General features: G+C 50.3%; 1 protein-coding gene across 2 annotated transcripts in view; it reads left to right on the top strand.

Annotated features, from left to right (window-relative positions):
- Positions 1-25,911, top strand: part of smg1 (SMG1 nonsense mediated mRNA decay associated PI3K related kinase) — a 167,830-nt gene that overhangs the window by 139,282 nt on the left and 2,637 nt on the right. For both annotated transcript variants that reach the window (XM_090197766.1, XM_090197767.1), the window contains 3 exons: positions 304-527; positions 639-739; positions 3,696-3,872. In XM_090197766.1, coding sequence (XP_090053892.1) covers positions 304-527; positions 639-739; positions 3,696-3,872 — 502 coding nt within the window. The remainder of the gene's footprint in view (positions 1-303; positions 528-638; positions 740-3,695; positions 3,873-25,911) is intronic.

A 25,911-nucleotide genomic window follows, 5' to 3' on the forward strand; every position in this document is an offset into this window, starting at 1 on the left:
GGAGACAGACGTACAGATGCATGATACTCTCAGCAATCCACTACTTTCACCATGATTTATTTGTTAGGGTAGCGCACTCTGTTTGTCCCTGGGTGTCCCCCATACCGTAGCAAAGATGGTGGATAAATCAAGATGTCTTTTAATCAGGCTGTTTACTATGAGAAAAAAATGGTTGCTCTCCCGGTCTGCTTAAGGATTGGCTCTTCCACATACACCAATGGGATAACAGCTGGGTCTGGTCTACTTAGTTCATTGACAGTAGGTGAACCAGTGAAATGTCTTTCTCTTCGGTCTCTCCCGTAGGACGAGGAGAACGCGCTGGCGGAGGGGGAGGAAGTGACCTACGAGGGCAGCGTGCGCCAGTTCCTGTTGGAGTACAAGGCGTGGCAGGACAACGTGCAGATCGTGCTGTTCACTGTCGTCCAGGCAACGGGCCAGCCCCGCGGCGGTGGAGCCAGTCAGGAGGGTTTGGAGCTACTGCAGGAGATACCTGCTACCCTGAAGGAGCTACACACACAGAGCACCAGGTACACACACACACACACACACACCCTGAATGAGCTACAAACACCCCTACCCATACTGACAGTGGCCACCCTGTCCCTCCTCTCTGTCTCTCTGTCGGTCTCTGTCTTCAGTGTGTATAACGGCCTGGTTGGCTTTGCGTCTCCGTTGGTGACAGAGAGGGGTGGAGACTGTTCCAGCCCCACCTCTACAGCTCAGACCAGCTTCGCTGCAGGTAACTACACCTCCCTCATTGTGCGCTACCCTGGCTGAGGGCACCCTGCTCCCAATGTGGTGCACTACTATGGGGCCCTAGGTCAAAAGTAGGGCACTACATAGGGAATATGGGGCCCTTTGTTTAATGTGATAGCCTGTGTTAAATACCAGAATGATTTAAAAATTGCATCTCGCTTCAGAGCTCACAGGCAATGATTACTCTCTCTCCCGTTCTCTTCACGATCTTTCTCTCCTTCTTGCTCTTTTCTTTCCCCCTTCTCTCTCTCTCTCTCTCTCTCTGTCTCGCTGTCTCTCTCTATGTCTCTCTCTCTTTCTTTCCTTCTCCTTCTCCCAAATCCATTCAGCTGATGTTCTGAAAGAGCTGCAAAATCTGGACCCCTACAAATCAGCCGGGCTAGACAATCTGGATCCTTTCTTTCTAAAATTATCTGCCGAAATTGTTGCCACCCCTATTACTAGCCTGTTCAACCTCTCTTTCGTGTCGTCTGAGATTCCCAAAGATTGGAAAGCAGCTGCGGTCATCCCCCTCTTCAAAGGGGGGGACACTCTTGACCCAAACTGCTACAGACCTATATCTATCCTACCATGCCTTTCTAAGGTCTTCGAAAGCCAAGTCAACAAACAGATTACCGACCATTTTGAATCTCACCATACCTTCTCTGCTATGCAATCTGGTTTCAGAGCTGGTCATGGGTGCACCTCAGCCACGCTCAAGGTCCTAAACGATATCATAACCACCATCGATAAGAAACATTACTGTGCAGCCGTATTCATTGATCTGGCCAAGGCTTTCGACTCTGTCAATCACCACATCCTCATCGGCAGACTCAACAGCCTTGGTTTCTCAAATGATTGCCTCGCCTGGTTCACCAACTACTTCTCTGATAGAGTTCAGTGTGTCAAATCTGAGGGTCTGTTGTCCGGACCTCTGGCAGTCTCTATGGGGGTGCCACAGGGTTCAATTCTTGGACCGACTCTCTTCTCTGTATACATCAATGAGGTCGCTCTTGCTGCTGGTGAGTCTCTGATCCACCTCTACGCAGACGACACCATTCTGTATACTTCCGGCCCTTCTTTGGACACTGTGTTAACAACCCTCCAGGCAAGCTTCAATGCCATACAACTCTCCTTCCGTGGCCTCCAACTGCTCTTAAATACAAGTAAAACTAAATGCATGCTCTTCAACCGATCACTACCTGCACCTACCCGCCTGTCCAACATCACTACTCTGGACGGCTCTGACTTAGAATACGTGGACAACTACAAATACTTAGGTGTCTGGTTAGACTGTAAACTCTCCTTCCAGACCCATATCAAACATCTCCAATCCAAAGTTAAATCTAGAATTGGCTTCCTATTTCGCAACAAAGCATCCTTCACTCATGCTGCCAAACATACCCTTGTAAAACTGACCATCCTACCAATCCTCGACTTTGGCGATGTAATTTACAAAATAGCCTCCAATACCCTACTCAACAAACTGGATGCAGTCTATCACAGTGCAATCCGTTTTGTCACCAAAGCCCCATATACTACCCACCATTGCGACCTGTACGCTCTCGTTGGCTGGCCCTCGCTTCATACTCGTCGCCAAACCCACTGGCTCCATGTCATCTACAAGACCCTGCTAGGTAAAGTCCCCCCTTATCTCAGCTCGCTGGTCACCATAGCATCTCCCACCTGTAGCACACGCTCCAGCAGGTATATCTCTCTAGTCACCCCCAAAACCAATTCTTTCTTTGGCCGCCTCTCTTTCCAGTTCTCTGCTGCCAATGACTGGAACGAACTACAAAAATCTCTGAAACTGGAAACACTTATCTCCCTCACTAGCTTTAAGCACCAACTGTCAGAGCAGCTCACAGATTACTGCACCTGTACATAGCCCACATATAATTTAGCCCTATCAACTACCTCTTTCCCAACTGTATTTAATTTATTTATTTATTTTGCTCCTTTGCACCCCATTATTTTTTATTTCTACTTTGCACATTCTTCCATTGCAAAACTACCATTCCAGTGTTTTACTTGCTATATTGTATTTACCTTGCCACCAAGGCCTTTTTTTGCCTTTACCTCCCTTCTCACCTCATTTGCTCACATTGTATATAGACTTGTTTATACTTTATTATTGACTGTATGTTTGTTTTACTCCATGTGTAACTCTGTGTTGTTGTATCTGTCGAACTGCTTTGCTTTATCTTGGCCAGGTCGCAATTGTAAATGAGAACTTGTTCTCAACTTGCCTACCTGGTTAAATAAAGGTAAAATAAATAAAAAATAAAATAAATTTCTCTGTCTCTCTGTCCTTCTCGCTCTTTCCTTTCCTCTCTCCACTCTCACGCTCTTTCCCCTTCTCTCTCTGTCTCGCTGTCTCTCTCTCTGTCTCTTTCTCTGTCTCTGTCCTTCTCGCTCTTTCCTTTCCTCTCTCCACTCTCACGCTCTTTCCCCTTCTCTCTCTGTCTCGCTGTCTCTCTCTCTCTCTTTCTCTGTCTATCTGTCCTTCTCGCTCTTTCCTTTCCTCTCTCCACTCTCACGCTCTTTCCCCTTCTCTCTCTGTCTCGCTGTCTCTCTCTGTCTCTTTCTCTGTCTCTCTGTCCTTCTCGCTCTTTCCTTTCCTCTCTCCACTCTCACGCTCTTTCCCCTTCTCTCTCTGTCTCGCTGTCTCTCTCTCTGTCTCTTTCTCTGTCTCTCTGTCCTTCTCGCTCTTTCCTTTCTTCTCTCCCCTTCTCTCTCTTCCCCCTTCTCTCTTTCCCCTTCTCTCTTTCCCCTTCTCTCTCTCCCCTTCTCTCTCTCCCCTTCTCTCTCTCCCCTTCTCTCTTTCCCCTTCTCTCTCTCCCCTTCTCTCTCTCCCCTTCTCTCTCTCCCCTTCTCTCTCTCCCCTTCTCTCTCTCCCCTTCTCTCTCTCCTCTTCTCTCTCTCTTTCCCCTTCTCTCTTTTTCTCCTTCTCTCCCCAGCGGTGAGGTGCAGCGGTGTGAAGACTCAGACGGACTCAATGTCCCAGAATTCACGCAAGCTCCTCCCCCGTAACCTTGGCACCCCGGCGGACACCCCCCCCAGCGCTCAGACGATGACCAGCAAGGGTCTAAATCCCAGCCCCAAACGGGCTGTACGCGACCCCAAGACGGGACGAGGTATGACCCCTAACCTCCATCTAACACCTGACCTTCAATTCAATGAGTCAATAATTAGAAGAAGCAGCAGTACTGCTGCCTAACTGTCCCAAATGGCCCCCTATTCCATATAGACTGCTGCCTAACTGTCCCAAATGGCCCCCTATTCCATATAGACTGCTGCCTAACTGTCCCAAATGGGACCCTATTCCATATAGACTGCTGCCTAACTGTCCCAAATGGAACCCTATTCCATATAGACTGCTGCCTAACTGTCCCAAATGGGACCCTATTCCATATAGACTGCTGCCTAACTGTCCCAAATGGGACCCTATTCCATATAGACTGCTGCCTAACTGTCCCAAATGGGACCCTATTCCATATAGACTGCTGCCTAACTGTCCCAAATGGGACCCTATTCCATATAGACTGCAGCCTAACTGTCCCAAATGGGACCCTATTCCATATAGACTGCTGCCTAAAAGTTTTGAGAATGACAGATATTAATTTCCACAAGGTTTGCTGCTTCAGTGTCTTTAGATATTTTTTGTCAGATGTTACTATGGATACTGAAGTATAATTACAAGCATTTCATAAGTGTCAAAAGGCTTTTATTGACAAGGACATGAAGTTGATGCAAAGAGTCAATATCAAATAAAATCGAATGTATTTGTCACATACACATGGTTAGCAGATGTTAATGCGAGTGTAGCGAAATGCTTGTGCTTCTAGTTCCGACAATGCAGTAATAACCAACGAGTAATCTAACCTAACAATTTCAAAACTACTGTCTTATACACAGTGTAAGGGGATAAAGAATATGTACATAAGGATATATGAATGAGTGATGGTACAGAGCGGCATAGGCAAGATGCAGTAGATGGTATCGAGTACAGTATATACATATGAGATGAATAATGTAGGGTCTGTAAACATTATATTAAGTAGCATTGTTTAAAGTGGCTGGTGATATATTTGCAGTGTTGACCCTTCTTTTTCAAGACCTTTTCAATCCACCCTGGCATGCTGTCAATTACCTTCTGGGCCACATCCTGACTGATGGCAGCCCATTCTGGCATCATCAATGCTTGGAGTTGGTCAGAATTTGTGGGTTTTGTTTGTCCACCCGCCTCTTGAGGATTGACCACAAGTTTTCAATGGGATTAAGGTCTGGGGAGTTTCCTGGCCATGGACCCAAAATATTGATGTTGTGTTCCCCGATCCACTTAGTTATGACTTTTGTCTTATGGCAAGGTGCTCCACCATGCTGGAAAAGGCATTGTTCGTCACCAAACTGTTCCCTGGATGGTTGGGAGAAGTTGCTCTCGGAGGATGTGTTGGTACCATTCTTTATTCATGGCTGTGTTCTTAGGCAAAATTGTGAGTGAGCCCAGTCCCTTGCCTGAGAAGCAACCCCACACATGAATGGTCTCAGGATTCTTTACTGTTGGCATGACCCAGGACTGATGGTAGCGCTCACCTTGTCTTCTCTGGACAAGCTTTTTTCCAGATACCCCAAACAATCGGAAAGGGGATTCATCAGAGAAAATGACTTTACCCCAGTCCTCAGCAGTCCAATCCCTGTACCTTTTGCAGAATATCAGTCTGTCCCAGATGTTTTTCCTGGAGAGAAGTGGCTTCTTTGCTGCCCTTCTTGACACCAGGACATCTACAAAAGTATTGACCTCACTGTGTGTGCAGATGCACTCACACCTGCCTGCTGCCATTCCTGAGCAAGCTCTGTACTGGTGGGGCCCCGATCCTGCAGCTGAATCAACTTTAGGAGACGGTCCTGGCGCTTGCTGGACTTTCTTGGGCGATTAAACCGCTCTCCTTGAAGTTCTTGATGAGCCGATAAATGGTTGATTTAGGTGCAATCTTACTGGCAGCAATATCCTTGCCTGTGAAGCCTTTTTTTGTGCAAAGCAATGACGACGGCACGTGTTTCCTTGCAGGTAACCATGGTTGACAGAGGAAGAACAATGACCACCCTCCTTTTGTAGCTTCCAGTCTGTTATTTGAACAATCAGCATGACAGAGTGATCTCCAGCCTTGTCCTTATCAACACTCACACCTGTGTTAACGAGAGAATCACTGACATGATGTCAGCTGGTCCTTTTGTGGCAGGGCTGAAATGCAGTGGAAATGTTTTTAGGGGGTTCAGTTCATTTGCATGACAAAGAGGGACTTTACGATTGATTTGCAATTCATCTGATCACTCGTCATAACATTCTGGAGTGTATGCAAATTGCCATCATACAAACTGAGGCAGAAGACCTCAGTTAATTCATGTCATTCTCAAACCTTTTGGCCACGACTGTACACAATCCATGTCTCCATTGTCTCAAGACTTTAAAATCCTTTTTTAACCTCTCTCCCCTTCGTCTATACTGATTTGAAGTGGATATATGACATCAATATGTGTGTGTATATATGTATATATATATATATATATATATATATATATTTATATTTTATTTAACTAAGCAAGTCAGTTAAGAATAAATTCTTATTTACATTGACGACCATACCCGGACGATGCTGGGCCAATTGTGCACCACCCTATGGGGACTCCCAATCACGGCCGGTTGTGATACAGCCTGGATTCAAACCAGGGTGTCTGTAGTGACGCCTCAAGCACTGAGATGCAGTGTCTTAGACCGCTGTGCCACTCTGGAAATAAAATATAAAAAGTAACACAATAACATAACAATAACGAGGTTATATACAGGGGGTACCGGTACCGAGTCAGTGTGGAGGTTATATACAGGGGGTACCGGTACCGAGTCAGTGTGGAGGTTATATACAGGGGGTACCGGTACCGAGTCAGTGTGGAGGTTATATACAAGGGGTACCGGTACAGAGTCAGTGTGGAGGTTATATACAGGGGGTACCGGTACAGAGTCAGTGTGGAGGTTATATACAGGGGGCACCAGTACTGAGTCAGTGTGGAGGCTATATACAGGGGGTACCAGTACAGAGTCAGTGTGGAGGTTATATACAGGGGGTACCAGTACAGAGTCAATGTGGAGGCTATATACAGGGGATACCGGTACCGAGTCAGTGTGGAGGTTATATACAGGGGGTACCGGTACCGAGTCAGTGTGGAGGTTATATACAGGGGGTACCGGTACCGAGTCAGTGTGGAGGTTATATACAGGGGGTACCGGTACTGAGTCAGTGTGGAGGTTATATACAGGGGGTACCGGTACTGAGTCAGTGTGGAGGCTATATACAGGGGGTACCGGTACCGAGTCAGTGTGGAGGCTATATACAGGGGGTACCGGTACTGAGTCAGTGTGGAGGCTATATACAGGGGGTACCGGTACCGAGTCAGTGTGGAGGTTATATACAGGGGGTACCAGTACTGAGTCAGTGTGGAGGTTATATACAGGGGGTACCGGTACCGAGTCAGTGTGGAGGTTATATACAGGGGGTACCGGTACCGAGTCAGTGTGGAGGTTATATACAGGGGGTACCGGTACTGAGTCAGTGTGGAGGTTATATACAGGGGGTACCGGTACTGAGTCAGTGTGGAGGTTATATACAGGGGGCACCGATACTGAGTCAGTGTGGAGGCTATATACAGGGGGCACCTGTACTGAGTCAGTGTGGAGGTTATATACAGGGGGTACCGGTACCGAGTCAGTGTGGAGGTTATATACAGGGGGTACCGGTACTGAGTCAGTGTGGAGGTTATATACAGGGGGTACCGGTACCGAGTCAGTGTGGAGGCTATATACAGGGGGTACCGGTACCGAGTCAGTGTGGAGGTTATATACAGGGGGTACCAGTACAGAGTCAGTGTGGAGGTTATATACAGGGGGTACCAGTACCGAGTCAGTGTGGAGGTTATATACAGGGGGTACCGGTACCGAGTCAGTGTGGAGGTTATATACAGGGGGTACCAGTACTGAGTCAGTGTGGAGGTTATATACAGGGGGTACCGGTACTGAGTCAGTGTGGAGGTTATATACAGGGGGTACCGGTACTGAGTCAGTGTGGAGGCTATATACAGGGGGTACCGGTACCGAGTCAGTGTGGAGGTTATATACAGGGGGTACCGGTACCGAGTCAGTGTGGAGGTTATATACAGGGGGTACCGGTACTGAGTCAGTGTGGAGGTTATATACAGGGGGTACCGGTACCGAGTCAGTGTGGAGGTTATATACAGGGGGTACCAGTACTGAGTCAGTGTGGAGGTTATATACAGGGGGCACCGATACTGAGTCAGTGTGGAGGTTATATACAGGGGGTACCGGTACCGAGTCAGTGTGGGGGCTATATACAGGGGGTACTGGTACTGAGTCAGTGTGGAGGTTATATACAGGGGGTACCGGTACCGAGTCAGTGTGGAGGCTATATACAGGGGGTACCGGGACAGAGTCAGTGTGGAGGTTATATACAGGGGGCACCGGTACCAAGTCAGTGTGGAGGCTATATACAGGGGGTACCGGTACCGAGTCAGTGTGGAGGTTATATACAGGGGGTACCAGTACTGAGTCAGTGTGGAGGTTATATACAGGGGGTACCGGTACTGAGTCAGTGTGGAGGTTATATACAGGGGGTACCGGTACTGAGTCAGTGTGGAGGCTATATACAGGGGGTACCGGTACCGAGTCAGTGTGGAGGTTATATACAGGGGGTACCGGTACCGAGTCAGTGTGGAGGTTATATACAGGGGGTACCGGTACCGAGTCAGTGTGGAGGCTATATACAGGGGGTACCGGTACCGAGTCAGTGTGGAGGTTATATACAGGGGGTACCGGTACCGAGTCAGTGTGGAGGTTATATACAGGGGGTACCGATACTGAGTCAATGTGGAGGTTATATACAGGGGGTACCGGTACCGAGTCAGTGTGGAGGTTATATACAGGGGGTACCGGTACCGAGTCAGTGTGGAGGTTATATACAGGGGGTACCGGTACCGAGTCAGTGTGGAGGTTATATACAGGGGGTACCGGTACCGAGTCAGTGTGGAGGTTATATACAGGGGGTACCAGTACTGAGTCAGTGTGGAGGTTATATACAGGGGGTACCGGTACTGAGTCAGTGTGGAGGTTATATACAGGGGGTACCGGTACTGAGTCAGTGTGGAGGCTATATACAGGGGGTACCGGTACCGAGTCAGTGTGGAGGTTATATACAGGGGGTACCGGTACCGAGTCAGTGTGGAGGTTATATACAGGGGGTACCGGTACCGAGTCAGTGTGGAGGCTATATACAGGGGGTACCGGTACCGAGTCAGTGTGGAGGTTATATACAGGGGGTACCGGTACCGAGTCAGTGTGGAGGTTATATACAGGGGGTACCGATACTGAGTCAATGTGGAGGTTATATACAGGGGGTACCGGTACCGAGTCAGTGTGGAGGTTATATACAGGGGGTACCGGTACCGAGTCAGTGTGGAGGTTATATACAGGGGGTACCGGTACCGAGTCAGTGTGGAGGTTATATACAGGGGGTACCGGTACCGAGTCAGTGTGGAGGTTATATACAGGGGGTACCAGTACTGAGTCAGTGTGGAGGTTATATACAGGGGGCACCGATACTGAGTCAGTGTGGAGGTTATATACAGGGGGTACCGGTACTGAGTCAGTGTGGAGGTTATATACAGGGGGTACCGGTACTGAGTCAGTGTGGAGGTTATATACAGGGGGTACCGGTACTGAGTCAGTGTGGAGGTTATATACAGGGGGTACCGGTACCGAGTCAGTGTGGAGGTTATATACAGGGGGTACCGGTACCGAGTCAGTGTGGAGGTTATATACAGGGGGTACCAGTACTGAGTCAGTGTGGAGGTTATATACAGGGGGCACCGATACTGAGTCAGTGTGGAGGTTATATACAGGGGGCACCGATACTGAGTCAGTGTGGAGGTTATATACAGGGGGCACCGTTACCGAGTCAGTGTGGAGGTTATATACAGGGGGCACCGATACTGAGTCAGTGTGGAGGCTATATACAGGGGGCACCTGTACTGAGTCAGTGTGGAGGTTATATACAGGGGGCACCGATACTGAGTCAGTGTGGAGGTTATATACAGGGGGTACCAGTACTGAGTCAGTGTGGAGGTTATATACAGGGGGCACCGATACTGAGTCAGTGTGGAGGTTATATACAGGGGGCACCGTTACCGAGTCAGTGTGGAGGTTATATACAGGGGGCACCGATACTGAGTCAGTGTGGAGGCTATATACAGGGGGCACCTGTACTGAGTCAGTGTGGAGGTTATATACAGGGGGCACCGATACTGAGTCAGTGTGGAGGTTATATACAGGGGGTACCAGTACTGAGTCAGTGTGGAGGTTATATACAGGGGGCACCGATACTGAGTCAGTGTGGAGGTTATATACAGGGGGTACCAGTACTGAGTCAGTGTGGAGGCTGTATACAGGGGGTACCGGTACTGAGTCAGTGTGGAGGTTATATACAGGGGGTACCAGTACTGAGTCAGTGTGGAGGCTGTATACAGGGGGTACCAGTACTGAGTCAGTGTGGAGGTTATATACAGGGGGTACCAGTACTGAGTCAGTGTGGAGGCTGTATACAGGGGGTACCAGTACTGAGTCAGTGTGGAGGTTATATACAGGGGGTACCAGTACTGAGTCAGTGTGGAGGTTATATACAGGGGGTACCGATACTGAGTCAGTGTGGAGGCTATATACAGGGGGTACCAGTACTGAGTCAGTGTGGAGGTTATATACAGGGGGTACCAGTACTGAGTCAGTGTGGAGGTTATATACAGGGGGTACCGATACTGAGTCAGTGTGGAGGCTATATACAGGGGGTACCAGTACTGAGTCAGTGTGGAGGTTATATACAGGGGGTACCGGTACAGAGTCAGTGTGGAGGTTATATACAGGGGGTACCAGTACTGAGTCAGTGTGGAGGTTATATACAGGGGGTACCGATACTGAGTCAGTGTGGAGGCTATATACAGGGGGTACCAGTACTGAGTCAGTGTGGAGGTTATATACAGGGGGTACCAGTACTGAGTCAGTGTGGAGGCTATATACAGGGGGTACCAGTACTGAGTCAGTGTGGAGGCTATATACAGGGGGTACCAGTACTGAGTCAGTGTGGAGGTTATATACAGGGGGTACCAGTACTGAGTCAGTGTGGAGGCTATATACAGGGGGTACCAGTACCGAGTCAGTGTGGAGGTTATATACAGGGGGTACCGTTACCGAGTCAGTGTGGAGGTTATATACAGGGGGTACCGGTACTGAGTCAGTGTGGAGGTTATATACAGGAGGCACCGGTACTGAGTCAGTGTGTAGGTTATATACAGGGGGTACCGGTACTGAGTCAGTGTGGAGGTTATATACAGGAGGCACCGGTACTGAGTCAGTGTGGAGGTTATATACAGGGGGTACCAGTACCGAGTCAGTGTGGAGGTTATATACAGGGGGCACCGGTACTGAGTCAGTGTGGAGGTTATATACAGGGGGTACCAGTACCGAGTCAGTGTGGGGGCTATATACAGGGGGTACCGATACTGAGTCAGTGTGGAGGCTATATACAGGGGGTACCGGTACAGAGTCAGTGTGGAGGCTATATACAGGGGGTACCGGTACTGAGTCAGTGTGGAGGTTATATACAGGGGGTACCAGTACCGAGTCAGTGTGGAGGTTATATACAGGGGGTACCGTTACCGAGTCAGTGTGGAGGTTATATACAGGGGGTACCGGTACTGAGTCAGTGTGGAGGTTATATACAGGAGGCACCGGTACTGAGTCAGTGTGTAGGTTATATACAGGGGGTACCGGTACTGAGTCAGTGTGGAGGTTATATACAGGGGGTACCGTTACTGAGTCAGTGTGGAGGTTATATACAGGAGGCACCGGTACTGAGTCAGTGTGGAGGCTATATACAGGGGGTACCGGTACTGAGTCAGTGTGTAGGTTATATACAGGGGGTACCGTTACTGAGTCAGTGTGGAGGTTATATACAGGAGGCACCGGTACTGAGTCAGTGTGGAGGTTATATACAGGGGGTACCGATACTGAGTCAGTGTGGAGGTTATATACAGGAGGCACCGGTACTGAGTCAGTGTGGAGGTTATATACAGGGGGTACCGATACTGAGTCAGTGTGGAGGTTATATACAGGGGGTACCGTTACTGAGTCAGTGTGGAGGTTATATACAGGAGGCACCGGTACTGAGTCAGTGTGGAGGTTATATACAGGGGGTACCGATACTGAGTCAGTGTGGAGGTTATATACAGGAGGCACCGGTACTGAGTCAGTGTGGAGGTTATATACAGGGGGTACCGGTACCGAGTCAGTGTGGAGGTTATATACAGGGGGTACCAGTACTGAGTCAGTGTGGAGGCTATATACAGGGGGTACCGATACTGAGTCAGTGTGGAGGCTATATACAGGGGGTACCGGTACTGAGTCAGTGTGGAGGCTATATACAGGGGGTACCAGTACTGAGTCAGTGTGGAGGCTATATACAGGGGGTACCAGTACTGAGTCAGTGTGGAGGCTATATACAGGGGGTACCAGTACTGAGTCAGTGTGGAGGCTATATACAGGGGGTACCAGTACTGAGTCAGTGTGGAGGTTATATACAGGGGGTACCAGTACTGAGTCAGTGTGGAGGCTATATACAGGGGATACCGGTACTGAGTCAGTGTGGAGGCTATATACAGGGGTACCGGTACCGAGTCAGTGTGGAGGTTATATACAGGGGGTACCGGTACAGAGTCAGTGTGGAGGTTATATACAGGGGGCACCAGTACTGAGTCAGTGTGGAGGCTATATACAGGGGGTACCAGTACAGAGTCAGTGTGGAGGTTATATACAGGGGGTACCAGTACAGAGTCAATGTGGAGGCTATATACAGGGGATACCGGTACCGAGTCAGTGTGGAGGTTATATACAGGGGGTACCGGTACCGAGTCAGTGTGGAGGTTATATACAGGGGGTACCGGTACCGAGTCAGTGTGGAGGTTATATACAGGGGGTACCGGTACTGAGTCAGTGTGGAGGTTATATACAGGGGGTACCGGTACTGAGTCAGTGTGGAGGCTATATACAGGGGGTACCGGTACCGAGTCAGTGTGGAGGCTATATACAGGGGGTACCGGTACTGAGTCAGTGTGGAGGCTATATACAGGGGGTACCGGTACCGAGTCAGTGTGGAGGTTATATACAGGGGGTACCAGTACTGAGTCAGTGTGGAGGTTATATACAGGGGGTACCGGTACCGAGTCAGTGTGGAGGTTATATACAGGGGGTACCGGTACCGAGTCAGTGTGGAGGTTATATACAGGGGGTACCGGTACTGAGTCAGTGTGGAGGTTATATACAGGGGGTACCGGTACTGAGTCAGTGTGGAGGTTATATACAGGGGGCACCGATACTGAGTCAGTGTGGAGGCTATATACAGGGGGCACCTGTACTGAGTCAGTGTGGAGGTTATATACAGGGGGTACCGGTACCGAGTCAGTGTGGAGGTTATATACAGGGGGTACCGGTACTGAGTCAGTGTGGAGGTTATATACAGGGGGTACCGGTACCGAGTCAGTGTGGAGGCTATATACAGGGGGTACCGGTACCGAGTCAGTGTGGAGGTTATATACAGGGGGTACCAGTACAGAGTCAGTGTGGAGGTTATATACAGGGGGTACCAGTACCGAGTCAGTGTGGAGGTTATATACAGGGGGTACCGGTACCGAGTCAGTGTGGAGGTTATATACAGGGGGTACCAGTACTGAGTCAGTGTGGAGGTTATATACAGGGGGTACCGGTACTGAGTCAGTGTGGAGGTTATATACAGGGGGTACCGGTACTGAGTCAGTGTGGAGGCTATATACAGGGGGTACCGGTACCGAGTCAGTGTGGAGGTTATATACAGGGGGTACCGGTACCGAGTCAGTGTGGAGGTTATATACAGGGGGTACCGGTACTGAGTCAGTGTGGAGGTTATATACAGGGGGTACCGGTACCGAGTCAGTGTGGAGGTTATATACAGGGGGTACCAGTACTGAGTCAGTGTGGAGGTTATATACAGGGGGCACCGATACTGAGTCAGTGTGGAGGTTATATACAGGGGGTACCGGTACCGAGTCAGTGTGGGGGCTATATACAGGGGGTACTGGTACTGAGTCAGTGTGGAGGTTATATACAGGGGGTACCGGTACCGAGTCAGTGTGGAGGCTATATACAGGGGGTACCGGGACAGAGTCAGTGTGGAGGTTATATACAGGGGGCACCGGTACCAAGTCAGTGTGGAGGCTATATACAGGGGGTACCGGTACCGAGTCAGTGTGGAGGTTATATACAGGGGGTACCAGTACTGAGTCAGTGTGGAGGTTATATACAGGGGGTACCGGTACTGAGTCAGTGTGGAGGTTATATACAGGGGGTACCGGTACTGAGTCAGTGTGGAGGCTATATACAGGGGGTACCGGTACCGAGTCAGTGTGGAGGTTATATACAGGGGGTACCGGTACCGAGTCAGTGTGGAGGTTATATACAGGGGGTACCGGTACCGAGTCAGTGTGGAGGCTATATACAGGGGGTACCGGTACCGAGTCAGTGTGGAGGTTATATACAGGGGGTACCGGTACCGAGTCAGTGTGGAGGTTATATACAGGGGGTACCGATACTGAGTCAATGTGGAGGTTATATACAGGGGGTACCGGTACCGAGTCAGTGTGGAGGTTATATACAGGGGGTACCGGTACCGAGTCAGTGTGGAGGTTATATACAGGGGGTACCGGTACCGAGTCAGTGTGGAGGTTATATACAGGGGGTACCGGTACCGAGTCAGTGTGGAGGTTATATACAGGGGGTACCAGTACTGAGTCAGTGTGGAGGTTATATACAGGGGGTACCGGTACTGAGTCAGTGTGGAGGTTATATACAGGGGGTACCGGTACTGAGTCAGTGTGGAGGCTATATACAGGGGGTACCGGTACCGAGTCAGTGTGGAGGTTATATACAGGGGGTACCGGTACCGAGTCAGTGTGGAGGTTATATACAGGGGGTACCGGTACCGAGTCAGTGTGGAGGCTATATACAGGGGGTACCGGTACCGATTCAGTGTGGAGGTTATATACAGGGGGTACCGGTACCGAGTCAGTGTGGAGGTTATATACAGGGGGTACCGATACTGAGTCAATGTGGAGGTTATATACAGGGGGTACCGGTACCGAGTCAGTGTGGAGGTTATATACAGGGGGTACCGGTACCGAGTCAGTGTGGAGGTTATATACAGGGGGTACCGGTACCGAGTCAGTGTGGAGGTTATATACAGGGGGTACCGGTACCGAGTCAGTGTGGAGGTTATATACAGGGGGTACCAGTACTGAGTCAGTGTGGAGGTTATATACAGGGGGCACCGATACTGAGTCAGTGTGGAGGTTATATACAGGGGGTACCGGTACTGAGTCAGTGTGGAGGTTATATACAGGGGGTACCGGTACTGAGTCAGTGTGGAGGTTATATACAGGGGGTACCGGTACTGAGTCAGTGTGGAGGTTATATACAGGGGGTACCGGTACCGAGTCAGTGTGGAGGTTATATACAGGGGGTACCGGTACCGAGTCAGTGTGGAGGTTATATACAGGGGGTACCAGTACTGAGTCAGTGTGGAGGTTATATACAGGGGGCACCGATACTGAGTCAGTGTGGAGGTTATATACAGGGGGCACCGATACTGAGTCAGTGTGGAGGTTATATACAGGGGGCACCGTTACCGAGTCAGTGTGGAGGTTATATACAGGGGGCACCGATACTGAGTCAGTGTGGAGGCTATATACAGGGGGCACCTGTACTGAGTCAGTGTGGAGGTTATATACAGGGGGCACCGATACTGAGTCAGTGTGGAGGTTATATACAGGGGGTACCAGTACTGAGTCAGTGTGGAGGTTATATACAGGGGGCACCGATACTGAGTCAGTGTGGAGGTTATATACAGGGGGCACCGTTACCGAGTCAGTGTGGAGGTTATATACAGGGGGCACCGATACTGAGTCAGTGTGGAGGCTATATACAGGGGGCACCTGTACTGAGTCAGTGTGGAGGTTATATACAGGGGGCACCGATACTGAGTCAGTGTGGAGGTTATATACAGGGGGTACCAGTACTGAGTCAGTGTGGAGGTTATATACAGGGGGCACCGATACTGAGTCAGTGTGGAGGTTATATACAGGGGGTACCAGTACTGAGTCAGTGTGGAGGCTGTATACAGGGGGTACCGGTACTGAGTCAGTGTGGAGGTTATATACAGGGGGTACCAGTACTGAGTCAGTGTGGAGGCTGTATACAGGGGGTACCAGTACTGAGTCAGTGTGGAGGTTATATACAGGGGGTACCAGTACTGAGTCAGTGTGGAGGCTGTATACAGGGGGTACCAGTACTGAGTCAGTGTGGAGGTTATATACAGGGGGTACCAGTACTGAGTCAGTGTGGAGGTTATATACAGGGGGTACCGATACTGAGTCAGTGTGGAGGCTATATACAGGGGGTACCAGTACTGAGTCAGTGTGGAGGTTATATACAGGGGGTACCAGTACTGAGTCAGTGTGGAGGTTATATACAGGGGGTACCGATACTGAGTCAGTGTGGAGGCTATATACAGGGGGTACCAGTACTGAGTCAGTGTGGAGGTTATATACAGGGGGTACCGGTACAGAGTCAGTGTGGAGGTTATATACAGGGGGTACCAGTACTGAGTCAGTGTGGAGGTTATATACAGGGGGTACCGATACTGAGTCAGTGTGGAGGCTATATACAGGGGGTACCAGTACTGAGTCAGTGTGGAGGTTATATACAGGGGGTACCAGTACTGAGTCAGTGTGGAGGCTATATACAGGGGGTACCAGTACTGAGTCAGTGTGGAGGCTATATACAGGGGGTACCAGTACTGAGTCAGTGTGGAGGTTATATACAGGGGGTACCAGTACTGAGTCAGTGTGGAGGCTATATACAGGGGGTACCAGTACCGAGTCAGTGTGGAGGTTATATACAGGGGGTACCGTTACCGAGTCAGTGTGGAGGTTATATACAGGGGGTACCGGTACTGAGTCAGTGTGGAGGTTATATACAGGAGGCACCGGTACTGAGTCAGTGTGTAGGTTATATACAGGGGGTACCGGTACTGAGTCAGTGTGGAGGTTATATACAGGAGGCACCGGTACTGAGTCAGTGTGGAGGTTATATACAGGGGGTACCAGTACCGAGTCAGTGTGGAGGTTATATACAGGGGGCACCGGTACTGAGTCAGTGTGGAGGTTATATACAGGGGGTACCAGTACCGAGTCAGTGTGGGGGCTATATACAGGGGGTACCGATACTGAGTCAGTGTGGAGGCTATATACAGGGGGTACCGGTACAGAGTCAGTGTGGAGGCTATATACAGGGGGTACCGGTACTGAGTCAGTGTGGAGGTTATATACAGGGGGTACCAGTACCGAGTCAGTGTGGAGGTTATATACAGGGGGTACCGTTACCGAGTCAGTGTGGAGGTTATATACAGGGGGTACCGGTACTGAGTCAGTGTGGAGGTTATATACAGGAGGCACCGGTACTGAGTCAGTGTGTAGGTTATATACAGGGGGTACCGGTACTGAGTCAGTGTGGAGGTTATATACAGGGGGTACCGTTACTGAGTCAGTGTGGAGGTTATATACAGGAGGCACCGGTACTGAGTCAGTGTGGAGGCTATATACAGGGGGTACCGGTACTGAGTCAGTGTGTAGGTTATATACAGGGGGTACCGTTACTGAGTCAGTGTGGAGGTTATATACAGGAGGCACCGGTACTGAGTCAGTGTGGAGGTTATATACAGGGGGTACCGATACTGAGTCAGTGTGGAGGTTATATACAGGAGGCACCGGTACTGAGTCAGTGTGGAGGTTATATACAGGGGGTACCGATACTGAGTCAGTGTGGAGGTTATATACAGGGGGTACCGTTACTGAGTCAGTGTGGAGGTTATATACAGGAGGCACCGGTACTGAGTCAGTGTGGAGGTTATATACAGGGGGTACCGATACTGAGTCAGTGTGGAGGTTATATACAGGAGGCACCGGTACTGAGTCAGTGTGGAGGTTATATACAGGGGGTACCGATACTGAGTCAGTGTGGAGGTTATATACAGGGGGTACCGATACCGAGTCAGTGTGGAGGTTATATACAGGGAGTACCAGTACTGAGTCAGTGTGGAGGTTATATACAGGGGGTACCGGTACAGAGTCAGTGTGGAGGTTATATACAGGGGGTACCAGTACTGAGTCAGTGTGGAGGCTATATACAGGAGGCACCGGTACAGAGTCAGTGTGGAGGTTATATACAGGGGGTACCGGTACAGAGTCAGTGTGGAGGTTATATACAGGGAGTACCAGTACTGAGTCAGTGTGGAGGTTATATACAGGAGGCACCGGTACCGAGTCAGTGTGGAGGTTATATACAGGGGGTACCGGTACGGGGCAGTGTGGAGGTTATATACAGGGGGTACCGGTACAGAGTCAATGTGGAGGTTATATACAGGGGGTACCGGTACAGAGTCAATGTGGAGGCTATATACAGGGGGTACCGGTACTGAGTCAATGTGGAGGTTATATACAGGGGGTACCGGTACAGAGTCAATGTGGAGGTTATATACAGGGGGTACCGGTACAGAGTCAATGTGGAGGTTATATACAGGGGGTACCGGTACCGAGTCAGTGTGGAGGTTATATACAGGGGGTACCGGTACAGAGTCAATGTGGAGGTTATATACAGGGGGTACCGGTACAGAGTCAATGTGGAGGTTATATACAGGGGGTACCGGTACAGAGTCAGTGTGGAGGTTATATACAGGGGGTACCGGTACTGAGTCAGTGTGGAGGTTATATACAGGGGGTACCGGTACTGAGTCAGTGTGGAGGTTATATACAGGGGGTACCGGTACAGAGTCAGTGTGGAGGTTATATACAGGGGGTACCAGTACTGAGTCAGTGTGGAGGTTATATACAGGGGGTACCGGTACAGAGTCAATGTGGAGGTTATATACAGGGGGTACCGGTACAGAGTCAATGTGGAGGTTATATACAGGGGGCACCAGTACTGAGTCAGTGTGGAGGTTATATACAGGGGGCACCGGTACTGAGTCAGTGTGGAGGTTATATACAGGGGGCACCGGTACTGAGTCAGTGTGGAGGTTATATACAGGGGGTACCGATACCGAGTCAGTGTGGAGGTTATATACAGGGGGTACCGGTACTGAGTCAGTGTGGAGGTTATATACAGGGGGTACCAGTACTGAGTCAGTGTGGAGGTTATATACAGGGGGCACCGGTACAGAGTCAATGTGGAGGCTATATACAGGGTTACTGGTACAGAGTCAGTGTGGAGGCTATATACAGGGGGCACCGGTACTGAGTCAGTGTGGAGGTTATATACAGGGGGCACCGATACCGAGTCAGTGTGGAGGTTATATACAGGGGGTACCGGTACCGAGTCAGTGTGGAGGTTATATACAGGGGGTACCAGTACAGAGTCAGTGTGGAGGTTATATACAGGGGGCACCGATACCGAGTCAGTGTGGAGGTTATATACAGGGGGTACCGGTACCGAGTCAGTGTGGAGGTTATATACAGGGGGTACCGGTACAGAGTCAGTGTGGAGGTTATATACAGGGGGCACCGATACCGAGTCAGTGTGGAGGTTATATACAGGGGGCACCGGTACTGAGTCAGTGTGGAGGTTATATACAGGGGGCACCGGTACTGAGTCAGTGTGGAGGTTATATACTGGGGGTACCGATACCGAGTCAGTGTGGAGGTTATATACAGGGGGTACCGGTACTGAGTCAGTGTGGAGGTTATATACAGGGGGCACCGGTACTGAGTCAGTGTGGAGGTTATATACAGGGGGTACCAGTACCGAGTCAGTGTGGAGGTTATATACAGGGGGCACCGGTACTGAGTCAGTGTGGAGGTTATATACAGGGGGTACCAGTACCGAGTCAGTGTGGGGGCTATATACAGGGGGTACCGATACTGAGTCAGTGTGGAGGCTATATACAGGGGGTACCGGTACAGAGTCAGTGTGGAGGCTATATACAGGGGGTACCGGTACTGAGTCAGTGTGGAGGTTATATACAGGGGGTACCAGTACCGAGTCAGTGTGGAGGTTATATACAGGGGGTACCGTTACCGAGTCAGTGTGGAGGTTATATACAGGGGGTACCGGTACTGAGTCAGTGTGGAGGTTATATACAGGAGGCACCGGTACTGAGTCAGTGTGTAGGTTATATACAGGGGGTACCGGTACTGAGTCAGTGTGGAGGTTATATACAGGGGGTACCGTTACTGAGTCAGTGTGGAGGTTATATACAGGAGGCACCGGTACTGAGTCAGTGTGGAGGCTATATACAGGGGGTACCGGTACTGAGTCAGTGTGTAGGTTATATACAGGGGGTACCGTTACTGAGTCAGTGTGGAGGTTATATACAGGAGGCACCGGTACTGAGTCAGTGTGGAGGTTATATACAGGGGGTACCGATACTGAGTCAGTGTGGAGGTTATATACAGGAGGCACCGGTACTGAGTCAGTGTGGAGGTTATATACAGGGGGTACCGATACTGAGTCAGTGTGGAGGTTATATACAGGGGGTACCGTTACTGAGTCAGTGTGGAGGTTATATACAGGAGGCACCGGTACTGAGTCAGTGTGGAGGTTATATACAGGGGGTACCGATACTGAGTCAGTGTGGAGGTTATATACAGGAGGCACCGGTACTGAGTCAGTGTGGAGGTTATATACAGGGGGTACCGATACTGAGTCAGTGTGGAGGTTATATACAGGGGGTACCGATACCGAGTCAGTGTGGAGGTTATATACAGGGAGTACCAGTACTGAGTCAGTGTGGAGGTTATATACAGGGGGTACCGGTACAGAGTCAGTGTGGAGGTTATATACAGGGGGTACCAGTACTGAGTCAGTGTGGAGGCTATATACAGGAGGCACCGGTACAGAGTCAGTGTGGAGGTTATATACAGGGGGTACCGGTACAGAGTCAGTGTGGAGGTTATATACAGGGAGTACCAGTACTGAGTCAGTGTGGAGGTTATATACAGGAGGCACCGGTACCGAGTCAGTGTGGAGGTTATATACAGGGGGTACCGGTACGGGGCAGTGTGGAGGTTATATACAGGGGGTACCGGTACAGAGTCAATGTGGAGGTTATATACAGGGGGTACCGGTACAGAGTCAATGTGGAGGCTATATACAGGGGGTACCGGTACTGAGTCAATGTGGAGGTTATATACAGGGGGTACCGGTACAGAGTCAATGTGGAGGTTATATACAGGGGGTACCGGTACAGAGTCAATGTGGAGGTTATATACAGGGGGTACCGGTACCGAGTCAGTGTGGAGGTTATATACAGGGGGTACCGGTACAGAGTCAATGTGGAGGTTATATACAGGGGGTACCGGTACAGAGTCAATGTGGAGGTTATATACAGGGGGTACCGGTACAGAGTCAGTGTGGAGGTTATATACAGGGGGTACCGGTACTGAGTCAGTGTGGAGGTTATATACAGGGGGTACCGGTACTGAGTCAGTGTGGAGGTTATATACAGGGGGTACCGGTACAGAGTCAGTGTGGAGGTTATATACAGGGGGTACCAGTACTGAGTCAGTGTGGAGGTTATATACAGGGGGTACCGGTACAGAGTCAATGTGGAGGTTATATACAGGGGGTACCGGTACAGAGTCAATGTGGAGGTTATATACAGGGGGCACCAGTACTGAGTCAGTGTGGAGGTTATATACAGGGGGCACCGGTACTGAGTCAGTGTGGAGGTTATATACAGGGGGCACCGGTACTGAGTCAGTGTGGAGGTTATATACAGGGGGTACCGATACCGAGTCAGTGTGGAGGTTATATACAGGGGGTACCGGTACTGAGTCAGTGTGGAGGTTATATACAGGGGGTACCAGTACTGAGTCAGTGTGGAGGTTATATACAGGGGGCACCGGTACAGAGTCAATGTGGAGGCTATATACAGGGTTACTGGTACAGAGTCAGTGTGGAGGCTATATACAGGGGGCACCGGTACTGAGTCAGTGTGGAGGTTATATACAGGGGGCACCGATACCGAGTCAGTGTGGAGGTTATATACAGGGGGTACCGGTACCGAGTCAGTGTGGAGGTTATATACAGGGGGTACCAGTACAGAGTCAGTGTGGAGGTTATATACAGGGGGCACCGATACCGAGTCAGTGTGGAGGTTATATACAGGGGGTACCGGTACCGAGTCAGTGTGGAGGTTATATACAGGGGGTACCGGTACAGAGTCAGTGTGGAGGTTATATACAGGGGGCACCGATACCGAGTCAGTGTGGAGGTTATATACAGGGGGCACCGGTACTGAGTCAGTGTGGAGGTTATATACAGGGGGCACCGGTACTGAGTCAGTGTGGAGGTTATATACTGGGGGTACCGATACCGAGTCAGTGTGGAGGTTATATACAGGGGGTACCGGTACTGAGTCAGTGTGGAGGTTATATACAGGGGGCACCGGTACTGAGTCAGTGTGGAGGTTATATACAGGGGGTACCGATACCGAGTCAGTATGGAGGTTATATACAGGGGGTACAGTTACTGAGTCAGTGTGGAGGTTATATACAGGGGGTACCGATACCGAGTCAGTGTGGAGGTTATATACAGGAGGCACCGGTACCGAGTCAGTGTGGAGGTTATATACAGGGGGTACCGGTACGGGGCAGTGTGGAGGTTATATACAGGGGGTACCGGTACAGAGTCAATGTGGAGGTTATATACAGGGGGTACCGGTACAGAGTCAATGTGGAGGCTATATACAGGGGGTACCGGTACTGAGTCAATGTGGAGGTTATATACAGGGGGTACCGGTACAGAGTCAATGTGGAGGTTATATACAGGGGGTACCGGTACAGAGTCAATGTGGAGGTTATATACAGGGGGTACCGGTACCGAGTCAGTGTGGAGGTTATATACAGGGGGTACCGGTACAGAGTCAATGTGGAGGTTATATACAGGGGGTACCGGTACAGAGTCAATGTGGAGGTTATATACAGGGGGTACCGGTACTGAGTCAGTGTGGAGGTTATATACAGGGGGTACCGGTACTGAGTCAGTGTGGAGGTTATATACAGGGGGTACCGGTACAGAGTCAGTGTGGAGGTTATATACAGGGGGTACCAGTACTGAGTCAGTGTGGAGGTTATATACAGGGGGTACCGGTACAGAGTCAATGTGGAGGTTATATACAGGGGGTACCGGTACAGAGTCAATGTGGAGGTTATATACAGGGGGTACCGGTACAGAGTCAATGTGGAGGTTATATACAGGGGGCACCAGTACTGAGTCAGTGTGGAGGTTATATACAGGGGGCACCGGTACTGAGTCAGTGTGGAGGTTATATACAGGGGGCACCGGTACTGAGTCAGTGTGGAGGTTATATACAGGGGGTACCGATACCGAGTCAGTGTGGAGGTTATATACAGGGGGTACCGGTACTGAGTCAGTGTGGAGGTTATATACAGGGGGTACCAGTACTGAGTCAGTGTGGAGGTTATATACAGGGGGCACCGGTACAGAGTCAATGTGGAGGCTATATACAGGGTTACTGGTACAGAGTCAGTGTGGAGGCTATATACAGGGGGCACCGGTACTGAGTCAGTGTGGAGGTTATATACAGGGGGCACCGATACCGAGTCAGTGTGGAGGTTATATACAGGGGGTACCGGTACCGAGTCAGTGTGGAGGTTATATACAGGGGGTACCAGTACAGTGTCAGTGTGGAGGTTATATACAGGGGGCACCGATACCGAGTCAGTGTGGAGGTTATATACAGGGGGTACCGGTACCGAGTCAGTGTGGAGGTTATATACAGGGGGTACCGGTACAGAGTCAGTGTGGAGGTTATATACAGGGGGCACCGATACCGAGTCAGTGTGGAGGTTATATACAGGGGGTACCAGTACTGAGTCAGTGTGGAGGTTATATACAGGGGGCACCGGTACTGAGTCAGTGTGGAGGTTATATACAGGGGGCACCGGTACTGAGTCAGTGTGGAGGTTATATACAGGGGGTACCGGTACAGAGTCAATGTGGAGCTTATATACAGGGGGTACCGGTACAGAGTCAATGTGGAGGTTATATACAGGGGGTACCGGTACAGAGTCAATGTGGAGGTTATATACAGGGGGTACCGGTACAGAGTCAGTGTGGAGGTTATATACAGGGGGTACCGGTACTGAGTCAGTGTGGAGGTTATATACAGGGGGCACCGATACCGAGTCAGTGTGGAGGTTATATACAGGGGGTACCGGTACCGAGTCAGTGTGGAGGTTATATACAGGGGGTACCAGTACAGAGTCAGTGTGGAGGTTATATACAGGGGGCACCGATACCGAGTCAGTGTGGAGGTTATATACAGGGGGTACCGGTACCGAGTCAGTGTGGAGGTTATATACAGGGGGTACCAGTACAGAGTCAGTGTGGAGGTTATATACAGGGGGCACCGATACCGAGTCAGTGTGGAGGTTATAGACAGGGGGTACCAGTACTGAGTCAGTGTGGAGGTTATATACAGGGGGCACCGGTACTGAGTCAGTGTGGAGGTTATATACAGGGGGCACCGGTACTGAGTCAGTGTGGAGGTTATATACAGGGGGTACCGATACCGAGTCAGTGTGGAGGTTATATACAGGGGGTACCGGTACTGAGTCAGTGTGGAGGTTATATACAGGGGGTACCAGTACTGAGTCAGTGTGGAGGTTATATACAGGGGGCACCGGTACAGAGTCAATGTGGAGGCTATATACAGGGTTACTGGTACAGAGTCAGTGTGGAGGCTATATACAGGGGGCACCGGTACTGAGTCAGTGTGGAGGTTATATACAGGGGGCACCGATACCGAGTCAGTGTGGAGGTTATATACAGGGGGCACCAGTACTGAGTCAGTGTGGAGGTTATATACAGGGGGCACCGGTACTGAGTCAGTGTGGAGGTTATATACAGGGGGCACCGGTACAGAGTCAATGTGGAGGCTATATACAGGGTTACTGGTACAGAGTCAGTGTGGAGGCTATATACAGGGGGCACCGGTACTGAGTCAGTGTGGAGGTTATATACAGGGGGTACCGGTACTGAGTCAGTGTGGAGGTTATATACAGGGGGCACCGGTACTGAGTCAGTGTGGAGGTTATATACAGGGGGTACCGGTATTGAGTCAGTGTGGAGGTTATAAACAGGGGGTACCGGTACTGAGTCAGTGTGGAGGTTATATACAGGGGGTACCGGTACTGAGTCAGTGTGGAGGTTATATACAGGGGGTACCGGTACTGAGTCAGTGTGGAGGTTATATACAGGGGGTACCGGTACCGAGTCAGTGTGGAGCTTATATACAGGGGGCACCGGTACCGAGTCAGTGTTGAGGTTATATACAGGGGGCACCGGTACCGAGTCAGTGTGGAGCTTATATACAGGGGGCACCGGTACCGAGTCAGTATGGAGGCTATATACAGGGGGTACCGGTACCGAGTCAGTGTGGAGGTTATATACAGGGGGTACCGGTACTGAGTCAGTGTGGAGGTTATATACAGGGGGTACCGGTACTGAGTCAGTGTGGAGGTTATATACAGGGGGTACCGGTACTGAGTCAGTGTGGAGGTTATATACGGGGGGCACCGGTACTGAGTCAGTGTGGAGCTTATATACAGGGGGCACCGGTACCGAGTCAGTGTGGAGCTTATATACAGGGGGCACCGGTACCGAGTCAGTGTGGAGGTTATATACAGGGGGTACCGGTACCGAGTCAGTGTGGAGGCTATATACAGGGGGTACCGGTACTGAGTCAGTATGGAGGCTATATACAGGGGGCACCGGTACTGAGTCAGTGTGGAGGCTATATACATGGGGCACCGGTACCGAGTCAGTGTGGAGGCTATATACAGGGGGCACCGGTACAGAGTCAGTGTGGAGGCTATATACAGGGGTACCGGTACAGAGTCAGTGTGGAGGTTATATACAGGGGGTACCGGTACTGAGTCAGTGTGGAGGTTATA

This window comes from Oncorhynchus mykiss, chromosome 13 (genome assembly GCF_057628025.1).
Source record: "Oncorhynchus mykiss isolate SJ-2025 chromosome 13, ASM5762802v1, whole genome shotgun sequence".
NCBI lineage: Eukaryota > Metazoa > Chordata > Actinopteri > Salmoniformes > Salmonidae > Oncorhynchus > Oncorhynchus mykiss.